General features: G+C 39.2%; 1 protein-coding gene across 1 annotated transcript in view; it reads right to left on the reverse strand.

The window, feature by feature from the left end:
* RIMS2 (regulating synaptic membrane exocytosis 2) overlaps positions 1 to 27,426 on the reverse strand; it is a gene marked incomplete at its 5' end in the record, with an annotated part of 744,128 nt that overhangs the window by 546,813 nt on the left and 169,889 nt on the right. The window contains one exon of the mRNA XM_084618867.1: positions 23,517 to 23,727. Coding sequence (XP_084474993.1) covers positions 23,517 to 23,727 — 211 coding nt within the window. The remainder of the gene's footprint in view (positions 1 to 23,516; positions 23,728 to 27,426) is intronic.

A 27,426-nucleotide genomic window follows, 5' to 3' on the forward strand; every position in this document is an offset into this window, starting at 1 on the left:
TACATATTACCAAAAAAAACAAAAACAAAAACCCACAGCTGAGGAACACTTAGGATGGAATTCAATTTTCCTATTCATATAAGAATATAAAAAACAATTATTAATGAGTACATAGGTTTCCCCACATGGTTTACAGTTATAAAGATGAACTAAAACCGAACATCAATAAACTGTTGTACAAACCTTGAAAAAGTTATTTAAACTGGAGCCCCAAAAACATTGTAGGAGCTGATATGGTCTTTGGGAAAGATACTATGGATAATTTACACTTTCCCCATCTAAAAACTATATGAAAGCTATGCAAAAATTTGGTAATAACACTCAATATAGTCTTTGATACTCACATGATGGAAATGTTTGGGATCAGGAATTAATTAACCAGTCACAAGTCTAAAGGTATGTGTCTATTGAGGTGAAGTTGAAAAATGAGCAGATAAAAGAAGGATGTCGATGAATGGTGCCCAAGATGTTCAAAACATGTAAAGATATGTGGTAGATACATCTACATATTGATGGCAAATTCATCGCATTCATAGTTAATATTTTAATTTCAGTTAACAAGATGACATTTATGACTCTCTCATAATTACAAACTGTTCAGCAATTTTTATATTTAAGGTGCTTTGTATTACTCCCAGCCTGATTCAAGATTTTTATTAATCTTATGCATATTGTTTTAAAAATTTATGTAATTAATTTATTAAAGACCTACAGTGACAAAAAGATCTTAACTATGTTGAAATTATGTTCACAAGAATCCATAAACATCAGAACATATCAATTGACTGAAATCCAATTTAACTACCTGAAATCCAGGCTTCTCCGTTGAGCTCCTTTATTCTGAATGAAGGCATCTTTATAATTATGAAAGCCAAGGAATGTGTAGGTTTCAAATCCTTATTTTTTAAACTTTGGTGAAACCTTGTTAAAGCACAGTAGTATTTTCTCAGTTTACATAATCTCTCACCATAAACTCATTAAAGTCCAAGGTCTGCAAAAGCTGTCTTCATAAAGCCACTTGTATTAGCTTGGTAACAACTGTCAGGCTTGCATCTCCATTATATGATGTGCTTGACACATAAATTAGGAACCTTATTGCAGGTGTAAGTCAGGCTTTTTTCATTTAATTCCTCAGGCTATCAGTAAAGAACTCCTTGTAGACATTATCCAAATAAAGCTCTAAGCAAACAGCTCAGAAAAAAGAGAAAACCTGACTATGTTTTCTACTTTATTACTAGTAATGACTTCATCATTTATATATATAGGTGCTGGTTTCCAGCCGCTGAAGCCAAATTTAGCTGATTAAATATTCATAGAGTCTCCTGCTGTGCCATAATGCCTAAACTGTGCTCGAAGAATCCTAGGTGTGCAGTTACACACCTGTGACTGAAACAAGGGATTTGCTGAACTAACTTTGATAAAGGTCTACGCCTGGAACTTAATAGCACTTGATATGGTTTCTGAATACTGTAACAGGTTGCAAATATAACTTAATGTTCGAGAACTGTTTAGTCTTCTGGCTCTGTAATTGCAAAGATCTCTATATTTGAAAAAAATGAAGTGCAACTTTACTGTATACGTTCTTCTGATACACTATTATTTTTAAGTAACAAGGCAACATTTTAAAACAACTTGAACAAATATGGAAGAGACAAACATTTATTTTTTGTAACTTGGTAATTAAAGAAAAAATCTCTCAGTGCCTAGAATTTATTTTTCCATCAGTATAATTGCCTTTAATATTAATAACTAAGCTATCATTTTGTTTATAGGAGGCTTTGCATTAATTCCTTTTTTACTTGTTTGTTTCAGTTCCCTACATGATCAGGCAAATTATTACTGATGTCTTTGCTATCAAAAATGCATAATGTAAGTATCTGTATCTGGCTGTGAAAGGATATTCACATCTGCACACTATTTAATCACTTCAGTTTTCAACCAAAAATTAGCATCATATGTGGGAGTCTGGAATATGCGTAAATACGTTTTCCATGTTTAGAACTCATTAACAAGAATGTTATGGGCTGATGCCACTTGCAGTAATAACTAATAAGGTGAAATCAGAACTTTATAACTTACAGTAATTGTACTTATAATGCCTATCTTGAAGCTACTGTCATATCAAGAAATTATTGCAGGTTGTTTACCTACCCATTAATCTTCCAAAATTGACAGAGGCAGGAAAACATCATAATGAGAATATCAGCCACCTCCATGGCTACATTATCACTTGCCCTGGAGTCTGTAAAGTGCACTCCATGAGTCCAGCAATCCATGAGTGGAGAGGGGATATGCCAAAAAAAAATGTTGAATGTGGGGAAGAAAATTCTTTACTAGAAAACTAGAATATTCTCCTCAAATCTCCCTCCTGGCAACTCCACAGAAATCGATACAGATTCAAGCTGTAATAACTGACTAGTCCCCACTCCATGATGGTGATTTGCATTGAAGAGGGGTTCTATGGGCGGCCACAGGCTGAGGAAGCCATGGCAGTGTAGCTTCAGTACAGCACTCTGGGGATACAGAGCCAGTACAGAATCAGAAAGACTCCGCCCAGATGATTTAGCCTTTGCAGGATCTGCGGGGTATGCGAGCAGGCTCCATGAATTGTTTTGATAAGGGAAAAGGAAGGGGAAACCTTTAACAATTCAGGCAAAATCTCCACCAGGAAAACCTTGTGAACATTTCCTCCTTCCTAGTACCTCCTGTGAATGTTCCCAAATGGTATGGCAGGGGGAAATGGGAGGGAAGGAAAGAAGATCAGGCTCTATCTTCATGTGCTCTTTCATTTTTATTTGTAGTTTCTAGACTACTTTTATTCAAAGAATTTGCTAAAAAATATCTTTCATTATATAAGCAGTCTATGTCTTGGAATCGAAAAGAATTCAGTGTTCATACAGAACTCAGGAGTCAACCAAGTTATTATGAGGATTGACCTGAGAAACTACCCAAGCAATACCTTCTGTTCAAAATTTGTTTAGAGGAATGTTTGAAAGGAGTTTTCTAGTAAAGAATCCCAGGATTCCTGAAAATAGCAAAGGTTAAAGACTGAACTTTGACAAACATGTTATTTGCCTTTTTCTTAAATATTTCAGAATGCATAACATTACTGAGACAAATGATCTACTTCAAAGAAAGTGTTGAATGTTTTATCAATTTTTCACAGGAGATAAAGGAAGAAAGGGGAGGAAGTTTCCTGACGTGGCTCTGCATGGGTTTATTCTGTATAGAATTCTAAATTACTCTATTGAAAGCTTTGATTTACCTAGAGCAGTTTAAAAACAATTCACTAAAAGCAACTTCCTGAACCCTACTAAAAGAGATTAAAGAGCAAAGAAAATAGCAGCCTCTCTTATGGCAGCAACTGAAGTGCCCATTTTTGTCACACTTTTTAATTAACTGATTAGTAAGAAATCCAGGTATCAATAGAGAAATATTTTTTCCTTTTTTAATTACAGCTGTAGGTTAGACTCTAAGGGACTGACCCTAAACCTGGTTGAAGTCAATGAGAGTCTTTCCATTTACTTTGATGGAGTTTTGATCAGGCTCTAAGTTCTCCAATGGTTGCTCTTAAGAGATCTATCTATGAAAGAAAAAAGGAAAACCAACCCTTGAAAGGCATGGACTGACATAGCCAGACCTGGAATATCCAAAACTATGTATTTTATTGTGGCCATTATTACAGTAGCTAAATGTCATATCATAATCAGAAAAATCTCATTTCTGCCCAGCGTGACCACATTCTTCCCATCCCTCCATTTGTTTTCACAGATTTTGAGAGGCTGCTTGCTCACTTGCCTTTTACCAGAAGTGTTCATGGCTACTTTGAAGCCATTAATATTAAAGAAGAAATATACATATCAATTCAAATTAGGTTGAATCCAAGCAAGAGAAAGTGATGTCTTGAATCTTAATCTATTTAAATAATTTCAGTTCAATTTAAACTTAAAAATTAGACTTTGATTTCTCAGTTCACTTAGTTATCATTCTAATAATCAAAGTATGATAATACTAACAGAAATCCAGAGAATTTAAAAATTCAGTGAAGTACTTTCATCGTTTAAAAAAACCTAAGCAGTTTGAAAACCTTTAACTAAATGAACTATTTTTAATTAAGTAACTTTGCCAACTACTTTTACTTGGTTGTCTATGGTTGTCATGCAGTTTTAGAACCTCAAAGAGGAGGTTACTTGCCTATAATTGGAGGTTCTTTGTGATGTGTGGTCCCTAATTGGATTCCAGCGTGGGAGTCCATGAGTGCCATGTGCCAGAGCCAGAAGGTTTTGTCCATGTATCCCCTCATGCTTGGAGCCAAGGTTATAATAGGCCATGCAGGTGGATGCCTCTCCAGATCCCTCTTACTGCTAAGTAGCAGAAGCTGCAGCAAAGGAGGATGGAGGACGGATATTGGAATCCAAATAGGGACCACACATATCGAAGAACCTCCAGTTACAGGTACGTAACCTCCTCTTCTTCTTTGAGGGATGGTACCTATAAGGATTCCAATGCGGGTGAGTAGCGAGCAGTGATCAATGTGGAGGTGGGTGCGAGGATGTGCTCGGGAGCACAGTCTGTAGCACAGCATGGCCCATAGCGATGTGTGCAGTCATTGCATGGGTGATACTTTAGTGCATAGTGAAAGTGTGTATGAAGCACCACATCGTGGTATGACAAATGTCCTGCTAGGGGACATCAGCTAGGGATGATGATGTGGCCGCTTGAGCCTGGGTGGAGTGTGACGTGATGTCGTCAGTTGGCATGAGGTTTGAAAGGGTGTAGCATTCACGAATGCACCCAGAGACCATTCGGAAATGCACTGGGAGGAGAGGGCGTGCTGGTTACAAAAGTCAACAATGGAGACGAAGAGTCATAGCAAGTCATGGAAGGAGATAGAACACCAGGATACGGCAGATGTCAAGGACTTGTCCATGATGGAGCTGTGATGTTTGGGGTAGAAGACTGGGAGGAGAACACACTGATTCAAGTGGAACTCTGACACCACCTTGGGGGGAATTTAGAGTGGAGACACAGGGAAACTTTCATCTCTGTTGAAGATCATGTAGGTGGGGTCGGCCATCATGGCTGTCAATTCACTGACTTGTCTACATGAGGTGATGGCTACTAAGATCATCACTTTCACGGAGAGATGAGATGAGAAAGGAAGGACATTGCCATGGGCATGAAGACAGGTTTCGTCAGAGCAGAGAGAACAAGATTGAGGTCTCAGGAGGCCTTGGGTTGGAGTATAGGTGGGAAGATATTGAGTAACCTTTTCAGGAAGGAGTGTGAAAACAGAAGTGCCATCCACCAGGGGAAGAAAGGCATGGAGTGCTGCGAAGTGGACTTGAATGGAGCTAAGGGCTAAGTCCAAAGTTTTGAGTTTGAACAGACAGGTGAGGACAGTAAGTATGGACATCATAGATAAGCAGGTACTGGTGGCTATGAGCCCAGGAGGTGAAGCACTTCCATTTCGCTTGGTAGCACTCTCTGGTGGAGGCCTGTCTGCTTTGGTTAAGGATATGTCATAGGTGGGTGGAGCACACCCTATCTCCGAGCTCCATCCAAAAACTACACTGTGAGGTGAAGTGGGGTTGGGATGACGGAGGTGGCCTTGGTCTTGCATGCGGAGATCCAGTAGAGTGCAGAGGCAGAATGGTGCAAGGACAGAGAGGGTCAGAAGGTCTGTAAACCAAAACCGGCAGGACCAAAATGGGGCTATGAGGATTACCGTTGCATGATCCTGGCAAATTTTGCAGAGAATTTGCAGCAGGAGCATGGGAGGAAAGGTGTCATGGAGAGAGTCCGATCAGGTGAGAAGAAGGACATCACCCAGCAAGTCCCACCCTACTGCCCCACAGGAGCAGTACAGCGGAGATTTGTGGCTCTTGCGAGTGGCAAAGAGGTCCCATTGCAGCATGCCTCACTTGCAAACGAGGCACCAGAGTGTGGTATCATGCAGTTCCCTCTCATGGCTCAGGCAGAGTGTCTTGCTGAGTACATCTGCCAGTGAGTTCTGGGTGCTCAGGAGGTATGTGGGCTGAAGCGTAATCTGATGCTTGATGCATCAGTTACAGAGATGGATAGACTCCCCACAGGGGTGGGGGGACCTGGTCCCACCCTGTTTGTTGATATAAGTTACTGCAGTGGTGTCTTTATGCTCTGTCTGGGACACCTTAGGAGCTGGAGAAGCAAGGTTAACACAAAACTTCACTCCTGACCAGCCATAGCTTGGGGAGACAATGCTGCATTTGTCGGGAGTCCTGGATGGGGACCTGCCCTTATATGCATGGCCATGTTTCTTGTGCTCAGGGAGGGATTTCAGCAGCACTGATGGATCTGCCAGCTGGAAGGTAGCCAGAGTGGTGCTCGCTGCTGGCAAAGGTTGCCACACCAGTGGTTCTGCCAGTCCTGGATCTGACTGCAGACATGGACGCATAGTTTGCTCCATGAGGAACTTTTGGAGACTAAGTTCTCTGGCCTTCCACATCTGGGGTGGGAATGAGAGGCAGATGGAACAGCGGGGGGCAATGTGAGTTTCACCGAGGAAGTACAAGCTCATCACGCACAGAGAAGTAGTCCAGGCACAAGGCACAGTTTTTAAATCTGGCTTCTGAGGCATACTTCCCAGGAGGACTAGGATCCCCAATGGGGGAAGAATTCTGAGACTGAGATAAGAGAGGGTTACTCACTCTGTGCAGTAACTAAGGGTCTTCAAGATGTGTCCCCCTATGGGTGCTCCCCTGTAGGTGTGGTAGTGTTCCTGCACCAGGATTCAGAAATCTTCATTAGCAGTGCCTGTTGGGACATACATGCGCTACTCCCAGTCTCATGCTGTGAGCCACAGCTATATAGCACTGTGTGGTCCAACCACCCTGAGTTTCTTCTGTACTGCAGAGTCTACATTTGAACTCTGAAGTAGAGGTGAGGAGGGCGGGTAGTAGAGCACTCATAGGGACACACATTTCAAAGAACCTCATTTACTGCACAGGATGAGTAACCCTCTCTTCTTCTTCAAGTAGTGTACCTCTGGGTGCTCCACTTTAGGTGACTCTAGAGCAGTGCCCCTACTTGGAAGGCTGGGGCTTCAGAGTGACATCTACTAAGGAGGATAAGACACTGTGTCCTAGTAGGATGTCTGAGGCCCTGTCGTGGGTGATCGTGTAATGTTGGCAGAAGGTGTCCATTGATGCCTAGTTAGCTGCCTTACAAATGTCCATAATAGGTATATTATTCGGAAAAGCTATCAAGATGGACAGTGATCAAGTGGAATGCCTCTGAATTCCAGGTGGGGGCTGAAGTTTGTTTCATCAGTAGCAAAGGTGGATGCACTCTGATATCCATTTAGAAATATGTTGTTTGGATACAGCTGATCCTTTTGATCTTTTGGCAATAGAGAGGAATAAGCATTGTGACTGTCTGAACAATTGGGTTCTGTCAATGTAAAAGGCTTGTGGTTGTCTAATATCTTAGGTGTGTAGTGTGGCCTCATCCTGGTTGTCATGTGGTTTGGAGAAGAAGGAGGGAAAGTGAATGTGAAGAGCTACAAAAGGATCTCTCAAAACTGTGTGACTGGGCAACAAAATAGCAGATGAAATTTAATGTTGATAAATGCGAAGTAATGCACATTAGAAAGCATAATCCCAACTATACATACAAAATGATGCGGTCTAAATTAGCTGTTACCACTCAAGAAAGATCTTGAAGTCATTGTGGATAGTTCTCTGAAAAAATCCACTCAATGTGCAGTGGCAGTCAAAAAAGTGAACAGAATGCTGGGAATAATTAAGAAAGGGATAGATAATAGGACAGAAAATATCATATTGCCTCTATGTAAATCCACAGTACACCCACATCTTGAAAACTGTGTGCAGATGTGGTTGCCGCATCTCAAAAAAAGATATATTGGAATTGGAAAAGGTTCAGAAAAGGGCAACAAAAATTATTAGGGGTATGGAACGTATGAGGAGAGATTAATAAGACTGGGACTTTTCAGCTTGGAAAAGAAACAGCAAAGGGGAGTTATGATTGACGTCTATAAAATCATGACTGGTGTAGAGAAAGTAGATAAGGAAGTGTCCTTTTCTACTGCTCATAACACAAGAACTAGGGGTCACCAAATGAAATTAATAGACACCAGGTTTAAAACTAATAAAAGGAAGCATTTCTTCACACAACGCACGGTCAACCTGTGGAACTCCTTGCCAGAGGATGTTGTGATGGCCAAGACCATAACAGGGTTCAAAAAAGAACTAGATAAATTCATGGAGGATAGGTCCATCAATGGCTATTAGCCAGGATGGGCAGGAATGGTGTCCCTAGCCTCTGTTTGCCAGAAGCTGAGAATGAGTGACAGGGGATGGATCACTTGATGATTACCTGTTCTGTTCATTCCCTCTGGGGCACCTGGCACGGGCCACTGTCAGAAGACAGGATACTGGGCTAGATGGACCTTTGGTCTGACCCAGTAGCGCCGTTCTTATGTTCTTATGTGAATAGGTTGCTTTAGATGGAAAGAGGACAGTATCTGGAGTAAGAACTTCGGGTGTGATTATAACTAGGGCTGTCAATTAATCACAGTTAACTCAAGCGATTAACTCAAAACAAATTAACTCAGTTAAAAAAATTAATTGCTATTACTTGCAGTTTTAAATGCACTGTTAAACAATAATAGAATACTAATTTAAATTTATAAATATTTTGGACGTTTTTCTACATTTTCAAATATATTTATTTCAGTTACAACATGGAATACAAAAGGTACATTGCTCACTTTATATTATTTTTATTACAAATATTTGCATTAAAAAAGAGAAAAAAGAAATAGTATTTTTCAGCTCACCTCATACAAACACTAGAGTACAATCCTCATTGTGAAAGTGAAAGTGCAACTTACAAATATAGAATTAACATAACTGCACTCAAAAACAAACAATGTAAAACTTTAGAGCCTACATGTCCACTCAGTCCTACTTCTTCTTCAGCCAATCGCTAAGACAAACAAGTTTGCTTACATTTACGGGAGATAATGCTGCCCTCTTCTTATTTACATGTCACCTGAAAGTGGGAACAAGCATTCACATGACACTTTTGCATCCAACGTTGCAAGGTATTTATGTGCCAGATATGCTAAACATTCATATGCCCCTTAATGCTTCGGCCACCATTCCAGAGGACCTGCTTCCATGCTGACGATGGGTTCTGCTCAATAACTATTCAAAGCAGTGCAGAGTCAGATGCCACTAACAGAAAGTTTATTTTCTTTTTTGGTGGTTTGGGTTCTGTAGTTTCTGCATCCGAGTTTTGCTCTTTTAAGACTTCTGACAGAAAGTTCCACACCTCATCCTTCTCAGATTTTGGAAGGCACTTCAGATTCTTAAACTTTGGGTTGAGTGCTGTAGCTATCTTTAGAAATCTCACATTGGTACCTTCTGTGTCTTGTCAAATCTGTAGTGAAAGGGTTTTTTTAAATGAACATGTGAGTTGTCATCTGAGACTGCCATCACACAAAATATATGGCAGAATGCAGGTAAAACTGTAGAGCAGGAGACATACAATTCTCCCCCCAAGAGTTCAGTCACAAATTTAAATTAACTAATTTTTTAAAACGAGTGTCATCAGCATAGAAGCATGTCCTATTTTTGAGTGCAATTATGTAAAAAAAAATTTTACCTTTGTAGGATGCACTTTCATGATAAAGAGATTATTTATCTTTTTTACAGTGTAAATATTTGTAATCAAAAGTAATAATATAAAGTGAGCACTGTATACTTTGTACTGTGTTGTAATTGAAATCAATATATTTGAAAATATAGAAAACATACAAAAATATTTAAATAAATGGCATTCTATTGTTTAACAGTGCGAGTAAAACTGAAATTAATCGCAATTTTTTTTTAACGTTTGATGGCCCTATTTGTAACATGACCTTATCTTTGTAGAAAATTGTGAATGGGGGATACACCATGAGGACACCTATTTCTCCTACCCTCCGAGGAGATGTGATAGCTATGAGAGGCCGCTTTCAATGACAGATGCGTGTAGCAGCAGGTTGCCATAGGTTCAAACAGGGGGCTGGGGAGACAATGTAAAATTAGGCTGAGATCCCAAAATGGGATGGGGTCTAATACTTCAGAGTAAAGGTTTTGAAGGCCCTTAAGGAATCTTTTTGTAATTGGGTGGTTAAATACCAAATGACCTTCTATCTTGGAGTGGAATGCAGTAATGGTGGCCGGAAGTATGCGATCCTAGCTTATGATAGCCCTGATCTTCTGAGCTCTAGAATATAATCCAGAATGAGTGGCAAAGGAGCGTTAATTGCTGAGACACATTTGGTGTCGTACCAAGTCCGGAATCTTTTTCACTTATGATAGCATGTTGCTGAACATCTGCTATTTAAAAGAATCTCCTTTACCTCTTTTGAACAGGTCATCTCCAGATCCTGGAACCATGAAGGAGGCAGGCCTTAAGATGGAGAAGTTTTAGATTCAGATTGAAAACTTGGCCTGCATTCAGCAAGAGGAGGTGTGGCGTCAACTGAAGCGTGGTCAGTGGACAGACTGTCATGCACAAGAGGTAAGGACGCTTTACCTGTCATGGCCATTTTGGGGCTATCAGAATTACTCTGACTCATTCCAATTGTATCTTGTGAATCATTTTCAATAGTAGGTGAAATGGGGGAGAGGTGTAGAGGAGGGGTGCATCCCACGTAACAAGGAAGGAGTCCCCCAGATATTGGTGACCCAGACCTGCTCTTGAGCAAAATTGTGGGGATTTGGTGTTTTCGGGTGTGGCAAACAGATCTATGTTCGGGAATCCCCAGCAGTTGAATATGTGCTGTAGGGTTCTTGAGTCTATCTCCCACTCATGTTCTTGTGAGAACCTCCTGCTCAGTGAGTCTGCCATGGTGTACAGGTGTCCAGATAGGTATGCTGGCATAGATGTTGATGTCATGTTGGATGCATCAGTTCCACAATTTTAGCGCTCCCCCTTGTCGATGTAAAACAAGCAAGTAATGTTGTCCATCATTACTCTTATCGTCTTTTGTCTGATTATTGGTAGAAAGTGAAGGCATGCATTGCAGACTGAACATAATTCTAGGAAGTTGATGTGCAACACGGATTCCGATGGGGACCACTTGCCCTGTAACATGTGGATCTGTAAGTGTGCTCCCTAACTGAGTAGCGAGGCATCAGTCATCAGTATCAAGGACAGTGGTGGTTGGAGGAAGGGAATCCCCATGCAGATATTCTGGGGTTGTGTCCACCATTCTAATGATTGCTTGACCTTGAGTGGTATTGAGAGAAGTTTGTTCAAGCTGTGTCTGTGGGGTACGGATACCGTTCATGGCCATCCCTGAAGACAGTGCATATGTAATCTGGCATGTTTTATCACAAATGTGGTCGCTGCCATATAAGTGAGCAACTGTAGGCAAGTTCTTATGAGATCTGTGGGCTGGTCCTTACAGTGGAGATGAAACTGACTATCGTAAAGAATCTGAGTTGGGAAGAAATTTATGGCCTCTATAGCATCTAGTTGGGGGCCTCAATAAACTCTAGTTGTTGGACTGGTGTCAGCATTGATTTTTGTATGTTTATCTGGAGGCCGAGTTTCCAGAAAAGGTCCAACATTTTTGTTATGGCTTTAAGCACATCGACTCTGGATGGAGCCATGATGAGGCAGTCTTTTAGGTATGGGAATATTATAATCCTTTGTTTGCAGAGCTGCACTGCAATCTCTGCCAGGACTTTGGAAAATACCTTGGGTGCTGTAGAGGGGCCAAAGGGTTGTACCTTGTATTGATAATGGTCAGACCCCAGGTCAAATCTGAGGAACTTCCTGTGGGAAGGGTGTATGATAATTTGAAAGTACATGTCTTGGAGGTCGAGGGCTGAGAACCAGTCCCCCTATTCCAGAGCTGGGATTAGTTTGTCAAACTACAACACTTCAAGTGTGACCATCTTGAAGTGTTGTAGTTTGACAAACTTTTTGGAGGTTCCTCAAGTCTAGGATAGGTCTCCACCCACCAGATTTTTTCCTCTGGATTACAAAATAATGGGAATAAAAGCCTTTCCCTCTGTGTTAGAATGGGACTAGTTCTACAGCTCCCAGTTGCAGAAGGTGCTTTATTTCTTCTCATAGAAGGTGCTTGTAAGAAGGATCCGTGAAGTGGGATGGGGAGGTTTAAGAAGAGGTCTCTGTCACCTGCATTGTGGAACATAATGCCATTGAGGGGAGGAAGAGGAAGGTCGAGATCTCGAAGTAGGTTGCTATCTACCCTGTCTTTTCTTTGGTTCTGTGTATAGATGCCAAGTGAGTGCAATGTACTTGGCATATCCCCAAGTAGGGAGAACTTCTCAGTAGAAAGGAGCATAGAAAAGGAAACCTATGATATTCTAAAGAGTAACAGGGAGGAAACAGCAAAAGGAAAAAAATTGAGAGAGAAGGGGTAAAGGGAAGAAAAAAATAAAGGAAACACGTGCTTACTAAGAACTTGCAACAGAAGCACTAATATCACTACAGATGTCTGAAGGCCTCTGCTAGGGTGCTTGAGAAGGAACTGAGGATGGTTGGACCACACAGCGCTACAAGCCACAGCTCACAGTGAGAGACAGGGAGACGCACACGTGCAGCCCACCAGGCAGTGCAATCAAAGATCCCCAATCCCAGGTGCAGGGGCACTGCCGCACTACAGTGGAGCACCCATAGGGACACTCCTTGAAGAACCTAACTAAATAGAACTCTAAAAACAAACTACAAAACAAGAAACTACTATAACTATATACAAGAAAGGAAGAACAGACAAATTCACTCACTTAGCTAAGCTAACAGCGTGAAGGAACAGGGGTTCCAACTCAAGCCATGCAGTGGTAAGAAGGAACTGGAGAGGCGTTGACCCACACAACCTTTTATAACCTGAGCTGCAAACATGAGGGGACACATGGCTCACATGTGGGTCAACAGACACAGCTACTAAAACCTTCCAGCTCCGGTGCAAGCGCACCTATCTTGGAATCCATATAGGGACCATCCCTTAAAGAAGAATAGATTATTTCTTTCCTTACAGATTTGGTCCTCCATTTGGCAAACATATTTTGCTATATCCAATTATGCAAGACTGAAGCATGACTGGGATTTGTTTTTGCTTTTTAATTTGTTCTCACTATACCATCATTATCATCATCAACATCAGCAGAAATGTACACATGAAGTACAATATGTGGAAACAACGGTTTAAAGCAGGAGTGCTGTAAGAAAAGAAAATAGGAGTGCATAGAAAGCCTCTTCCCTCCACATCAACAGCAAAGAAGGAATCCTCTAATGTATGTGAGTGCCTTACTAGGTGCATCTAACTCAGGCATGCCGCAATTAAACTGCCCCATAGTCCAAGACCATCACCCTGAGTCAGCTGACATAGGACAGTGAGGGTTTTTTCATTGCTGTGTAGACATAAGCTGTGAGGCCTGAAACAGCTCCCAGTGAAAAGTGGTAGAAAATTCCCATTTATTTAAATGGGAGTGTTTGTTCTATGTGTACCCCATTTGGACATATGTAAACTGTAAAAAAACTTTTTAGTCTGCAAGTGACAGAGATTTAATTGCTAAGCACTAGAGGACAAGAGCTTTTATATTAGCAGTTGATTTTAGAATGTTTACAGTCACTTTCATGGAAAAGTAGATTTAGTTTAGCCAGGATATTTTGTTGTTTGTATTTTTTTTAAATTAAATTTAATTCCTTTCAATAAATGCTTAAATTTGTCCAGGCATATTCATATTCTCTTACACATCCTCTCCTAAACATAGCTAGAATAAAATCAGTATTTTAAGAGAATACTTTAGGTTTAGTATTCACAAAACAAACTAGCAAAATATTAGTAGCATGCATAACTTTTAACATCCTTTCAACATTATGCTCAATATAATATGTGCACCAGGACTTGTGGATGACAAACATATGCTTACAATTTAGTTTAAAAAATAAAAATAAGTTAAATACTAATTCTTAACTCCACAATATTATAGGGATTAAATAGTATCTAGTAAATTGTTCATTCTTAAAAGTTTAGGATAGACATATTTTCTTGATGATATTTGATGATTAATGTTTGAATTACTGTGAAAAAAACTCAAACTACTGAGGGGCCTTCCCTCAAAATCAGAAGGATAAAATGTAATAAAAAATTAAATTTGAACCATGTGGATGTTCATAATACAATCAGAGGTATCACTGTGAATAAAGCTGAGATTACCAAATTTGTGCCACTTAAGTTGTAAAATTGCTGTCAAATACTTTTGGAAGAAAAACATTAGTATTGCATCAATTATCCATTTTCTTTTCTTTTTTAAACTGCACATATAGAATATGACAAAATTAAAGAAGGAAAAAAGTGCATGCTCACAAGTTTCTTAACAAAAGAATTTTCATGCATAATATCTACAACACTTTAAAGTTTTATGGTTTTTAAGATGAATAATTATGAAACATATAAGGCCCATTCCTGCTCTCACTTAAACAAGAGCAAATCCTTTTGATTTCAGTGGGAATTCCATCTGTATAAGTGAGGGCAAAATCTAGCCTTTAGCATTAAGAATACTCATCAAAATAAATAATGTTAGACAGAAAAAGTCTCTAACCACTTTGTCTTCCTGGAGTTCATATCCATGAAAGCAAGAAAGAAAGGACAGAAAAAGACAAAGAAGGAAAGACAGTTATTTCCATACTGAAACCAAGAACTAGTATTTGTTAGTAAAAATAAACAAATTTCAAAGAAATTGATTCACATATAGCTTTTTGTTTCTTCTAATTATGAAAAGTATATGGTGAAAGGGATGTTATTTTATTGGTTTTCTTCAAGTGGTTTATGAATTACATTTTCAAAAAAAGTCAAAGTACAAATACATGCACAAAGAAAATTATTTTAATAAAAACAATTTAACAGTCAAATCCCACCTGCCTTATTAAAACAAATAGTCAGTGGAGCTCATGTGAATAAAGAATGCAGGATTTGGCCCGGGTGTGATAGGTCCTAATCCTACTAATGATTGCACAGATGGAACCCTTGCACACTTGCACAGAAGCCCACTGGCTTGATGTCAATGGGATTCTGGGTGGGCAAATCTCTTTGAAGGATTATAGACTAATGCAATTGGAAATAAGAGACTGGTAGTGACATAGCTCATACAAAATATCAGAGTCTGAATCATAGATGTAAATTAAGACAAATTTGTACCAACTGTTTATTATATGTTATGTAGAATATACTTTATTCTGTATTTGTCTTGTGCTTTTTTCCTTTGCATGTTTATGAAAATATATGGTTGTATTAATATTGCCATACTATTTTTCTTGGCGAGAAGGTTGTCTTTTTAGCTGCCTAAAAATGTAACAGGAAGCATATTTTAGAAAACAAAAAATATTCAAAATTATTTAAATCAAAACTATCCCTCAGTCAACCAATTTGGTATCAATGGAGAACAAAGCTTTATAAATGGAAAGATTTTTGATAACTCAGTTACTTACACTTGCCAATACACTTACTAAACTTAGGTATGCTATTAAGAACTTAATTGCACACTTAAGTAGATGAGCTCTCTCCATTTGTTTTACTGCTCTCATTCAGGTATCTGTATACAGTTTGTGCTCTCACAGACTAGCTATTGAAAATGTCAAAGTACAGTGGGTTAAATTTTAAGCATTTTGAAAGATGTTACCATTTCTAATGGTATTCCCCATTATATAAGTAGGGAGTATCACTGAAAATCATAAAGTCTTTTAAACCACAGAATTTTTGAAGTGTACCACTGTACATGCAAGTATATTTTTTAACCGTACTGCACCAGGCCATCTTTGCCCCTTGATCTGGACTCATAACAAGGCTCCCTGGCCCACAAGAGCAAAAGTGGAGAGATTTAGACTGGGAATGGAGGAGCCATGTGAATATTCTATGCCCCTGACTCCCCACTTTATAAGTAGCATGAGCAATGCCAGGAGCTTCTAACAAAGAGATTCAGGGTGGGTAGGAGAGGTCATGCATACTTTCGGACACATGGAACCTTGAAGTGCCTACCTGTTTTGCTGCTTTCTCTGTGACTGCCTCTCAGCCACTAGTGAGATGTTCTGGATAGACAAGTGACAGTGAAGGAGAATAATAGGGTGGGAATAGATCAAATCCCCAAAATGGCGGAAATAGACAGGAGTGAGGGAGGTGGGTTTAATTTTAAAATAATAGAAACCTGACAAGACTAAATTACCTAAAAGGTTAATTTTAAAAATATAGAACATAAGGAAGGTTAAAGGTAAAATATATACAAAAACAGAAAAAAGGAAGGGCAAAAGGTAATATACAAAAATGTAAAATAGATATTAATGTTTAAAAAAGAAGATAGTTAATGGTTTTAAAACTTAAAATAAAATAAAAGACAGGAGCTAGGCAATAAAAAATAATTAATAGATAAGATTTAAAATTAAGTAAAATTAATAAAGAGGCAAGAGGTTAAGAAACAAGATGCTTGAGGTCATGTTTACTCACATATACCTGCTTGTTTTCCATCTACTACTGTCTGTTCTATCTGTTCAAACTGTTAACACTTTGAGGTAGAACTGTTTATTCCTAGTAAATTATTATTGCTACTTAAAAATAAAATAAAGAACTTTTAATATCTGGTTTTGTACATTATCTTTTCATATTTGCCACTACAAAGGACTCTTCTCTCCTACAGTATATGAACTCTATTCCTGAGATTCAGGAAAATGTACTGCTATTATAATAATAATATTTCCAGGAATTGACTGGAAATTATGCTGTTTAACAGTTTTGCAGGTATTTTCTCTTTAAGAGAATGAAGGGCCCACACTACCTATGATTCGCACACACAATTAATTGATGTAGCCTGGCATCATACCCTTAGTTTTTAAGAAAATATGCCCTTTAGACTATCAGGTTTTTTTAAATAATTCTCTGAGCACCTCCATCCATTTATGAATTCTGCTTTTATGACCCATCTGGATTATTTTCCCACTCTTACCTGAGTTTATTTTAAAAGTTACAGCCAATATAAATTACATCCAGTGGCCTAAATAAGTTTATGTCAATCTTGGATACTCATTTAAAAAAATTTGGTTATTAATGTATTTATAGTTTATTTTCTAGTCTTTAACTGTGAAATATTTTAATAGTCTTCTATATATACCAACATAACTGCACAAATAGAAGACTGTTGCTTTTCACAGTTTTGGCTGTTTTGTTGATCTGTGTTTCACACTTAATAGTTCTTACCATTAGCAAAAAAATTTTTTTAATTTCACCTTCAAGAAAAATGAATCAAAATACACGAGGAGGAGAAAAGTCACTCCAATTCAGCCAACATAGCATTACTGTATATAGACCAAACCAGAGACAGAAAACAGGCATGACATGTTTAATTCTTTCAAAAAAATGCACAATCAACTATTCAGGATTAACCTGACTGACACAGAAAGATAACATATTAAATAGTGTAATATTTGTTTAAAAATATGTTCTGGAAGTTCAAATTAGTGGTAGAAGTGACCTGCCAAGCAGTCTCGTTTTGTTTTTGTAGCTTCCAGCATGAAACCTCCCCAGCTCAAAAATGTTGACCCTCTTAATGACAGTGGTAAGTCTACAAAAGGCGCACATCAACAACTGCATGTACTTTGGTGACCAGATCCTTCCACCAGATCCTGAACTGTGTTAGAATCAAGAAGTCACAACAAGGGTCAACTCTTATTTTAAAGAAAGGAAGCTGGACATAATGCATAGCAAAATAGCAAGGGATGTAAGCAAATAGAATCCAAACCCCCCCCCCCCCACACACACACACACACACCATCTCACAAACATCCCTCCAAACTCAGAATGTGGTGGGTTAGTGAGAATCCTGTGTGAAGTACAGGATTCAGAGGAAGGAGATCAAATAAAATAAATAAATAAACAGAATACATTTGGGGGAAAATATCCCTTCCTGACCCCTAAAGGTGATTTGCTGAAACTTTGAAGTACACCATCTCTGCAGTAGTCTTATTCTTTCATAGTAAATAGCTTGAATAATGTCCCAAAGTAACAACAAACACTGCAATAGGCACTGTACAAAAATAAAAACATTTTTGTATTACACATATCATGGTACACACATACACTTGTATCTACATACAAGTTAAATATGTATGTTATATATGTAATACAAATATATTTTTCCTCTCTCTAAAAGAGAAGGGGTACAAAAACAAAACACTGATCCTGCCTCATTGAGTTGGCACTTTGTGCTGTTGAAAATATCAATTGGGCACCAACTTATCAGTGCATGAAAGCTGTGTGTCAGCACTTAATTTTTCAGTTGCACAAGGCTATGCACCTGTTGGCACTGCCTCTTTCAATGTGCAGTTCACTGTGCAGAGTACCAGTCAATATACATTTTACTGTGTAGCCCAACCTCATTCAATGTGCAATTTACACATCTACAGTCACTACTCAGTTCTCTGAACATATGTGAAGAGTGGAGCCTCATGTTAGCAGATTGTTGTTAAAAATGCTCTGCATATTTGCAAAGTGTAATTTACAAAGCTTCTTAACTTTGACAAATCAAATCCATTGTCATCTGAATACTCAAAGGCACTTCTAAGTGAGTGAGCGTTCTCTGTCAAATTACCTTCCGCCACTCAGGCTGCAAAAGGGTTTAAATAAAAATTTTAGAAACTTAACAACACTCTTATAAGAACAACGTGTTTTATCCCAATCATTTTATCCCATCAATAGTAAAAAAAAAAAAATTAAAAATCAAATAAAAATTGCATGGCCTGATTTTCCTCTCACACTAATATTAGTCAGGAGTAACTCCATTTAAATGAATGAAGTTTATGAGAGTGTAAGTGATATTAAAATTATGTCCAATAAATCCAAGTCACCTGGTCATTGCCAATACCACAGACTACAAAATGTCTCAAGCAATCATGCGAGATGCCCAGAAAAATTGATTATCAGAGGTAGTCTCATAATAAGATGCAAAAAATGTATATTCAGTTGGCCAGATTCTCTTTTTCACAACGTTTGCAGTTGGCAAAGCAGAGGGGGAGGCTGTCAGGGAACCAGTTAGAGCATTTTGATATTTTAGAGGGTCTTTGGCTGAAGCACAGTTTACAGCAGCCCTGGAACTGCTCTAACCTGAGGCAGCAGGCAACTGTCCCCAAAGGACTGTCCACTGAGGCAGCCAGAATAAACACACTCCAGCCACTCCTCTTCCCCACCCCCAACTAAGACCTGACACTGAAGCCCGTGAGAAGGATGGTATAAGAGCCATCTCTATATCTAGTGGAGACTCCAACATCAATGAAATCCCCAGTTAGGAGGATGTGGCCAGCCGCAGCACTGTTTGGCTCACCCAGTCAGTATAAAGAATTTAACTCACTATGGCTGTGGATGCTTTGAGATGTCTCTTAAAACAGGAAGTTACCTAAAAATTGTTGCTTCTCTTACATTTTCCCAAATGTCTTGAAAATTAAAATCTTGCTCTGGCCCTGTTATGCTCTAAAAATCACTGTGGGGAAGTTCCATGGCCTGTGTTAACAGGAGGGCTGACTAGACGATCACAGTTGTCCCTTTTGGCCTTGTAATCTGTGAATTGCCGCTAAAAATATTTTTATTGTTACTAAGTATTTGTATTGTGGTAGTGCCCAAAAAGCCACAATTAGAATAGGAGTCTTTTTGTACATGGTGTTGTATGCACACATAGGAAGACAATCCCTTCCCTGAAAAGCTTACAATCTACATTAAGACAACCAGGGAGCATGACAATGACTAGAAGAATGAAGGCAACAGTAATAAAATTACACAGATAAAAAGACTAACAATATGCATAACTTAATGATTTCAAGTCATGTTTTTATGTACTCAGAGTGTCTCAGCTGAATACAAGATCAACCATATAACATATAATTTAGTATAACTGGTTAGCACATATTCTAAGGGATCAGTTGAGGTGATGTGGCCCTTTAACACCCCTGTAGTCACAGAATAAAAAGGGGGGTTTAACTGGTTACCAATTGTTGTAATAAGCCATAAATCCAGTTTCTTTATTAAGACCATGATTTTTAGTGTCTAGCAAAGTTATGAATTTAAGGCTCCTCTTTGGAAGGTGTTGTGAAGATGTCCTTTGAGGACGAGGACTAAGAGATCAGATATAGAGGGTTGGTTTTGTGAAAAGTGTTCATCCACTAGTCATAAGGTACTTTTGTCTTGTATCATTGTCCCGTGACAACTAGGGGTATGTGATCGGAGCGGATTTTGCTTCAATATAGAAATAAACCCCTCTCCAACTGCATGCCTTTAGTTCTCATCTACCACCCCACACTGGAACCCCTGCAGGGTAACACTGAACAACTATAACCCATACTCGACGGGGACCCCATCCTGAAAGAAATCTTTCCTGATCCCCCTCTTCTGGTCTTCAAACAACCCCCCAACCTCTCCAAGCTCATCATCAGAAGCAAGCTGCCCATAGACCAAGACACACCAGCTCAAAGCAGCACCAGACACTGCCAGAACAACAGATGCAAAACCTGATGACATATCTCCACTGCTTCAATGATCAATACCCCCCCCCACAACACACCTTTCAAGAGGCATGTATAGGACCATTGATATCACGTGTTGTACCTCATCCAGTGCACTAAATGTCCCATAGCAACCATGTGGGTGAAACCAGCCAATCACTACGCTCTCGAATGAACGTAAACAGGAAAATGATAAAAGACAAAAACACCATATCACCTGTGTGTGAACACTTCTCACAAAACGACCACTCCGTATCTGACCTCTCAGTCCTCATCCTCAAAGGAAATATGTACAACACCTTCAAAAGAGGAGACTGGGAGCTTAAATTCATAACTTTACTAGACACTAAAAATCATGGTCTTTATAAAGACACTGGATTTATGGCTTATTACAACGATTTGTAACCCACTAATCCCCTTTTTTGTCCTCTGACTACCATGGTATTAAAGGGCCACATCACACTTAATGGTCCCTTAGAATGTGCATTAATTACTTATGCTGAACTATATGTTTGATCTTATATTTAGCTGTGACACTCTGAGTACCTTTACGAGGCCTGAGGATACAGCTGCACCATTGCAGCATATCTGGTGAAGATACTCTATGCCGTCAGGAGAGAGCTCTCTCATGGGCATAATAAAACCATCTCAGAGAGGCAGTAGGTATGTCGGCGGGTGAAGCTCTCCCGCCAACATAGTGGTGTGCACGCGAGTGCTTATGTCGGTATAACTTATGTCGCTCAGGGGGGTGGATTTTTCACACCCCTGGGCGACATAAGTTATACCAACATAGGTTATAGTGTAAACATAGCCTAAGAGAAGGGCAATTGTGGCTGCTTTGCACTTCAGCAACTTCCTTTTCCAATGCTTGCTGCCTCTACCTCTACATGACCTGCACTGATGTGTATAGCAGCAAAAGCTGACATAAACCTGGATGCATTTGGAATTATGGAAAGAGATCAAACAGGTCCATCAATGATCTTATTTTAGACACAGGAAATAAAAGCAACCCAGTCTTAGAATGAACTATCACAAGGCTGTGTTTCAATCGTTTGTCATCTACTCCATGGTTGTAAGTACAGCTTCCCTCTTCTTATATCTTAAATGATCAATCTGATGGACTTTGAGGATACAGGTAAAAAAAGAGGCAACTACTGATCAAAAATTTTATATCAGAAATTTTTTCTGATGAAAAACTATCTTTTTTGCATAACTGAAATTTTCAGTGGGGAAATTTCAGTTTTTCTTACAATTTTGACTTTCCCAACTGCCTGGCAGGCTCTTGTCAATTTCACTTTCTGCCAGTAAAATTGATTTCCTTCAACAGAGTAATTGACAAAACGTGCAGGTAGCATCCCCACATTTCAGAGCATTTTTCTGGGTGCCAATTGGTGATACTTTCCCATCACAGAGGTGTCTTCTCATGATGTTTGAGTGTACAGCAATAAAGACTGTCCAATTTTGCCTTTGATAACTAGATAAAATTATTACAGTACTGATTGTATTTCCTATACCAAAAATATTGTTGTAAACTTATTTAGTTATCAAAAGTAATAATTATATGTGAGATCCTTCAGGATAAAAGGCTCTACAAAAACATATTTTAATTGACTTTCATTATGTTCAACATAACCTGAGAGATGTATATACTCCCAGCTACTTTTAGCCACCAGTGAGCAGATTTCTGTGTACTCTGATTTATAACTTGCATTGCTGACATACATATTAAACCTTATTTGCCCTGTTTTTCAGCCTAATGATATGATAAAGAAAGCAACTTCCTGTAAAGTACATACCAATTTCTCTTACTCTGCATACTATGTGCATGTTGTGCCAATTACTCTACTGAAAATAATTATGCATGTTCCCATAAAGACTCACATAAAAAAGGAAGAGTTCAGAACAGTGTCCTGAATATCTGAATCTGTCTGAATCTGAGACAGACTTCTATGCTGAATGTGATTTACATTGTTACGCCATTATTCCCTATTTTATGTCAAGTCATCACTTTGGGAATTTTATTTAAAATTTTTAGTAAATTAATTTCTCTACTAAACTCAAATATTTTGGTAATTACTTGACTTCTGCTGTACTTGTTTTAATTAAGTATTTTTTTAAATTCAACCTGGCAGTCCACTTGATTTCTCATAATACAAATCATTATGATAGCTCTGAGTATTATTTCTTAGCACACTAATCTTTTTTAAATGAAGCATACATTCTCAAAAGCAAAAAAAAAAAAGTGATTTCTTTTCCCTGTACATACTTTGCATTTTGTATTGCTTTGTAGAAGAAAAAAGCAGTTTACTAGCATTGTTTAATTAGCTCCCTCAAATGACACTATGGAGATAGCTAAACATTATAATACCCATTACTAAACTGAGGTAAAATAAAGCTAAAAGACTTGTCCAAGTGAGCCTGGGACAGGCAAAGCCAGGAACAATTCCTTGCTCTAACTTCTAACTCCCCCAACATGATTGTCACTAAATAAATTCCTTTCCTTCCATATTTAGGGGCTAATCTTGTAATTGGATCCGCACAGGCACAAGGATCCACTTACATGGATCCTGCAGCAGAACTGTGGTATGTGTTAAATTAAAAGCAACATTCACTGGTCCACAGGTAGACCAGAGTTCTAATGAAGATTCTTTGTCAAATGGACAATGGCCTAAATACACCTAAAACAGTTTCCTCCTTGAAGGAAAAATTGTTTGAGTAATAACCATAAGGCATTACTAGTGATTCTGAACAACAGATACCGAACTTGTGGACAGGCACAGGTATGTCCTAGGAGATCCATTTTTCAGATATATTTCCAATAACTAAAGTAACTAACTGTGGACAAATTACAATAATAATCTTCAAAGAACTTCTGTACCAAATTACATCACACTTCACATTAAGCAACATCAATATGAAAATTCAGTGATATTTATTTTAAACAAATTCCATACCTTATTTGAGCGTAAAGACACTCTTCCTCCACAACGTGCACAGAATTTAGTTTGGCAATATGAACAGTTATGGCCACAGCCATCGGCAAATTTTGTTTTGTGGCAGATACCACAGGTCGGGGCATCACTCTTCTGCTCCTGCTGCTGCTGTGATTCTTCACCCATCTTCTTCACCTGCTCCTTATACATTTCAAATTGTTGATGCAATTTCCTGCAGAAGAAAACAGATCAATGAAAAGTTGCTTTATTCAGGTTCATGCATAAATTTGTTCATCAATTTTCAAAACAAATTTAAATAAGAAATACCACAGTAAAGAGAAAACTGAAAAAATGTAATTGATTGCATACATAATGCACTTACTTCATATGTTACATGAAGTTCTACCGTTTACCATCCATTTTAACAGGACTAAACATAAGGGGCTTAGGTTGAGTCTTGGATGTGATCATGTGCAAATCACATACACAGTAAGTCCAGCTACGATAAAGGGGACTTCACTAATTAGTTAATGCTTCTCTAGTGTGTGACCCACTATTGGCAGACATAACAGTAATTATATACTGTGTTATACCGCTGTCTCTTTGATTTTTGAATGTTAGCAAAATTGTCACTTATTTCCCCTTCAGGGTGCCCTAGAACAGTGGGAAGGGCACAGATAGAGACATTAGACTATCCCTTACAACTTTCAGAAATGGAGCTTGGAAATAGACAGCGGTGACTGGGGAATGTGGAGACTTTACTAGAAGCTAAAGAGAGTTAGGTTGCTGTCTCCACTCTGCTCCTCATCCCCCTGCACTCATGTCATGCTGTTTCCTTCATTGCCCCTTCATTCCCTGGGGACCAGCGGAAGATGCCCTGAAAGTACAGGAAAGACTACAGAAGACTACAGATATTTGTTCAATATCTCCATAAATGATCTGGAGGATGGTGTGGATTGCACCATCAGCAAGTTTGCAGATGACACTAAACTGGGAGGAGAGGTAGATACGCTGGAGGGTAGGGATAGGATACAGAGGGCCCTAGACAAATTAGAGGATTGGGCCAAAAGAAATCTCATGAGGTTCAATAAGGAGAAGTGCAGAGTCCTGCACTTAGGACGGAAGAATCCCATACATACAGACCAGGGACCGAATGGCTAGGCAGCAGTTCTGCAGAGAAGGACCTAGTGGTTACAGTGGATGAGAAGCTGGATATGAGTCAACAATGTGCCCTTGTTGCCAAGAAGGCCAATGGCATTTTGGGATGTATATGTAGGGGCATTGCCAGCAGATCGAGGGACGTGATCATTCCCCTCTATTCTACATTGGTGAGGCCTCATCTGGAGTACTGTGTCCAGTTTTGGGCCCCACACTACAAGGAGGATGTGGAAAAATTGGAAAACGTCCAGCGGAGGGCAACAAAAATGATTAGGGGACTGGAACACATGACTTATGAGGAGAGGCTGAGGGAACTGGGATTGTTTAGTCTGTGGAAGAGAAGAATGAGGGGGGATTTGATAGCTGCTTTCAACTACCTGAAAGGGGGTTCCAAAGAGGATGGCTCTAGACTATTCTCAGTGGTAGAAGATGACAGAACAAGGAGTAATGGTCTCAAGTTGTGGTGGGGGAGGTTTAAGTTGGATATTAGGAAAAACTTTTTCACTGGGAGGGTGGTGAAGCACTAGAATGTGTTACCTAGGGAGGTGGTGGAATCTCCTTCCTTTGAGATTTTTAAGGTCAGGCTTGACAAAGCCCTGGCTGGGATGATTTAGTTGGGGATTGGTCCTGCTTTGAGCAGGGGATTGGACTAGATGACCTCCTGAGGTCCCTTCCAACCCTGATATTCTATGATTCTATGATTCGAAGAGTGCACTGCTCTCAGTGCTGGTACCCAGCACCACAGCCAGCTCCAATAGACACAAGCAGTAATTGCAGGAAGATTCTTATTCATTCTCTGAATCTGGCTGGGGGGAGCAAATATGATACAATAGCTTATATCATCCCCTCCATTGGAAAACCTGCAGCAGAGGAAAAGTTATTACGAAAATGCTATGGAGTCAATGACATGGAATTCCCAGAACATCCTTTTTGGGGTCATGTTGATCATGGTTCTGAGAAGGTAAAAGGGAGCATACCACTATAAAAAGTATATATCACAAGATACACTGAGAAATCCCACAGAAATCCTCAAAAAGAAAAGGAGTACTTGTGGCACCTTAGAGACTAACAAATTTATTTGAGCATAAGCTTTCGTGAGCTACAGCTCGCTTCATCGGATATATCATCGGATGAAGCGAGCTGTAGCTCACGAAAGCTTATGCTCAAATAAATTTGTTAGTCTCTAAGGTGCCACAAGTCCTCCTTTTTTTTTTGCGGATACAGACTAACATGGCTGCTCCTCTGAAACCACAGAAATCCTGTGACTCTCTAGGCATGAGTGAGAATGACCTGCTCCACTTCACTGCTTCCGGCTCCCTGGCAATACGTTCGCTCAAGAACTCTCTGATGTAAGCGTAGGAAGCACATAGCAGGAGATAATGATCAAGCCGTCATCATTAACTCCCACTGCAATTTCCAATGAAAACATAGCAGATTTGCTAGCATCTGAAGCAAAAGACACAAACATTTGAAATGAGGGGTGCCTCCATCATATCCTAGAGTTGACAAGGCTAACCAGACTAAGAAACGATGACACCTGTTACAGAGTGAATGTGCAGTGACTATAATCTTTAAAAAGGTGCCAACTATAATAGTTTGGCCATGTTGCTAGTATGACCCTGTACTGACTACCCAAAATAGTTCTCTATGGAAGAGTGCACAGTGAGAGAGGCTGTGGATGTCCAAAGAGACAGCGGTATAACACAGTATATAAAACCATCTAGCCAACCCTCCAACAGGCTCAAATGGTGGCTCAATGGATAGAATTTGCTCATTACTTCAACCTTACCAAACCTGATGTGGGAAAAAGGAGGTGATGATCATGATTGATACACAATCTTGCTGAGTCAGCAAGTAAATCAATACCCTACTGAAAACTGTTAAAAATTAATATTTTTATTTTTTTTAAAACAGGATTTTAAAGACATGGATAGTGGAAGCACCCCCGAGGAGGTGACAGCTTATTCAGATCTGCTCCCCTCCTGTAACTCACAACACTCCAATGATGTTGCTATACATTTATGTATATTATATATGGGCAGTGTAAGGGGAGGGGCAATTGTGTGAGTGTCACACCCATGCATAAATACTGGATAGTTTTACTACATAAAATTACAGTATATATAATGCATTATATACAATCTCATACAAATGGACATACTGAAACAAGAATTTGATTTAATTGGCTACTGACTTCATGCCTAGGTATCTGACATACATGCTGAGGCTGCATATTGTAGATTGGAACTCGCATATATCTCAGTTGCTATCCAACAGCTGGAAGGGATTCTAGCTAAGAGGTCAGATGCTTATTAAAAAGAAACAATAACCCTCTGGAATTCTACAGGAGTAGCTCTCTACTGCTCCTCAGCCTTCCCACCTGTACAACACTCATCTTCACAACAAAGAAAAAGCATGTTTACCAGACGCCCCCAGCAGCTTTTTCTACCCACTCAGCAACACTATCACCTGACAGCAGAAGAAGCTGTCCCACTCCAGGCACCCAAAAGCCTCCCATGGCTTAGTCCCATAACCAGTACCCCACAGACTTGTGGAATATGGTGCATCGCAGGATGATTTATTTTTTTTATTTTTATTTTTGCATTCTGGGAGTTGCAAACCCAGAAAAAGTCGTTAACCATTGTTCTACAGTACTGCTCCAACACACTACACTACACTACAATCACAATACAAATACAGTTACAATGGTATTATTACTAAGATGGTTTGAGCCATTACTATGAAATATTGTGGGTCTACTGAACTATGATTA

This window comes from Lepidochelys olivacea, assembly GCF_965140295.1.
Source record: "Lepidochelys olivacea isolate rLepOli2 genome assembly, chromosome: 2".
Lineage (NCBI taxonomy): Eukaryota > Metazoa > Chordata > Testudines > Cheloniidae > Lepidochelys > Lepidochelys olivacea.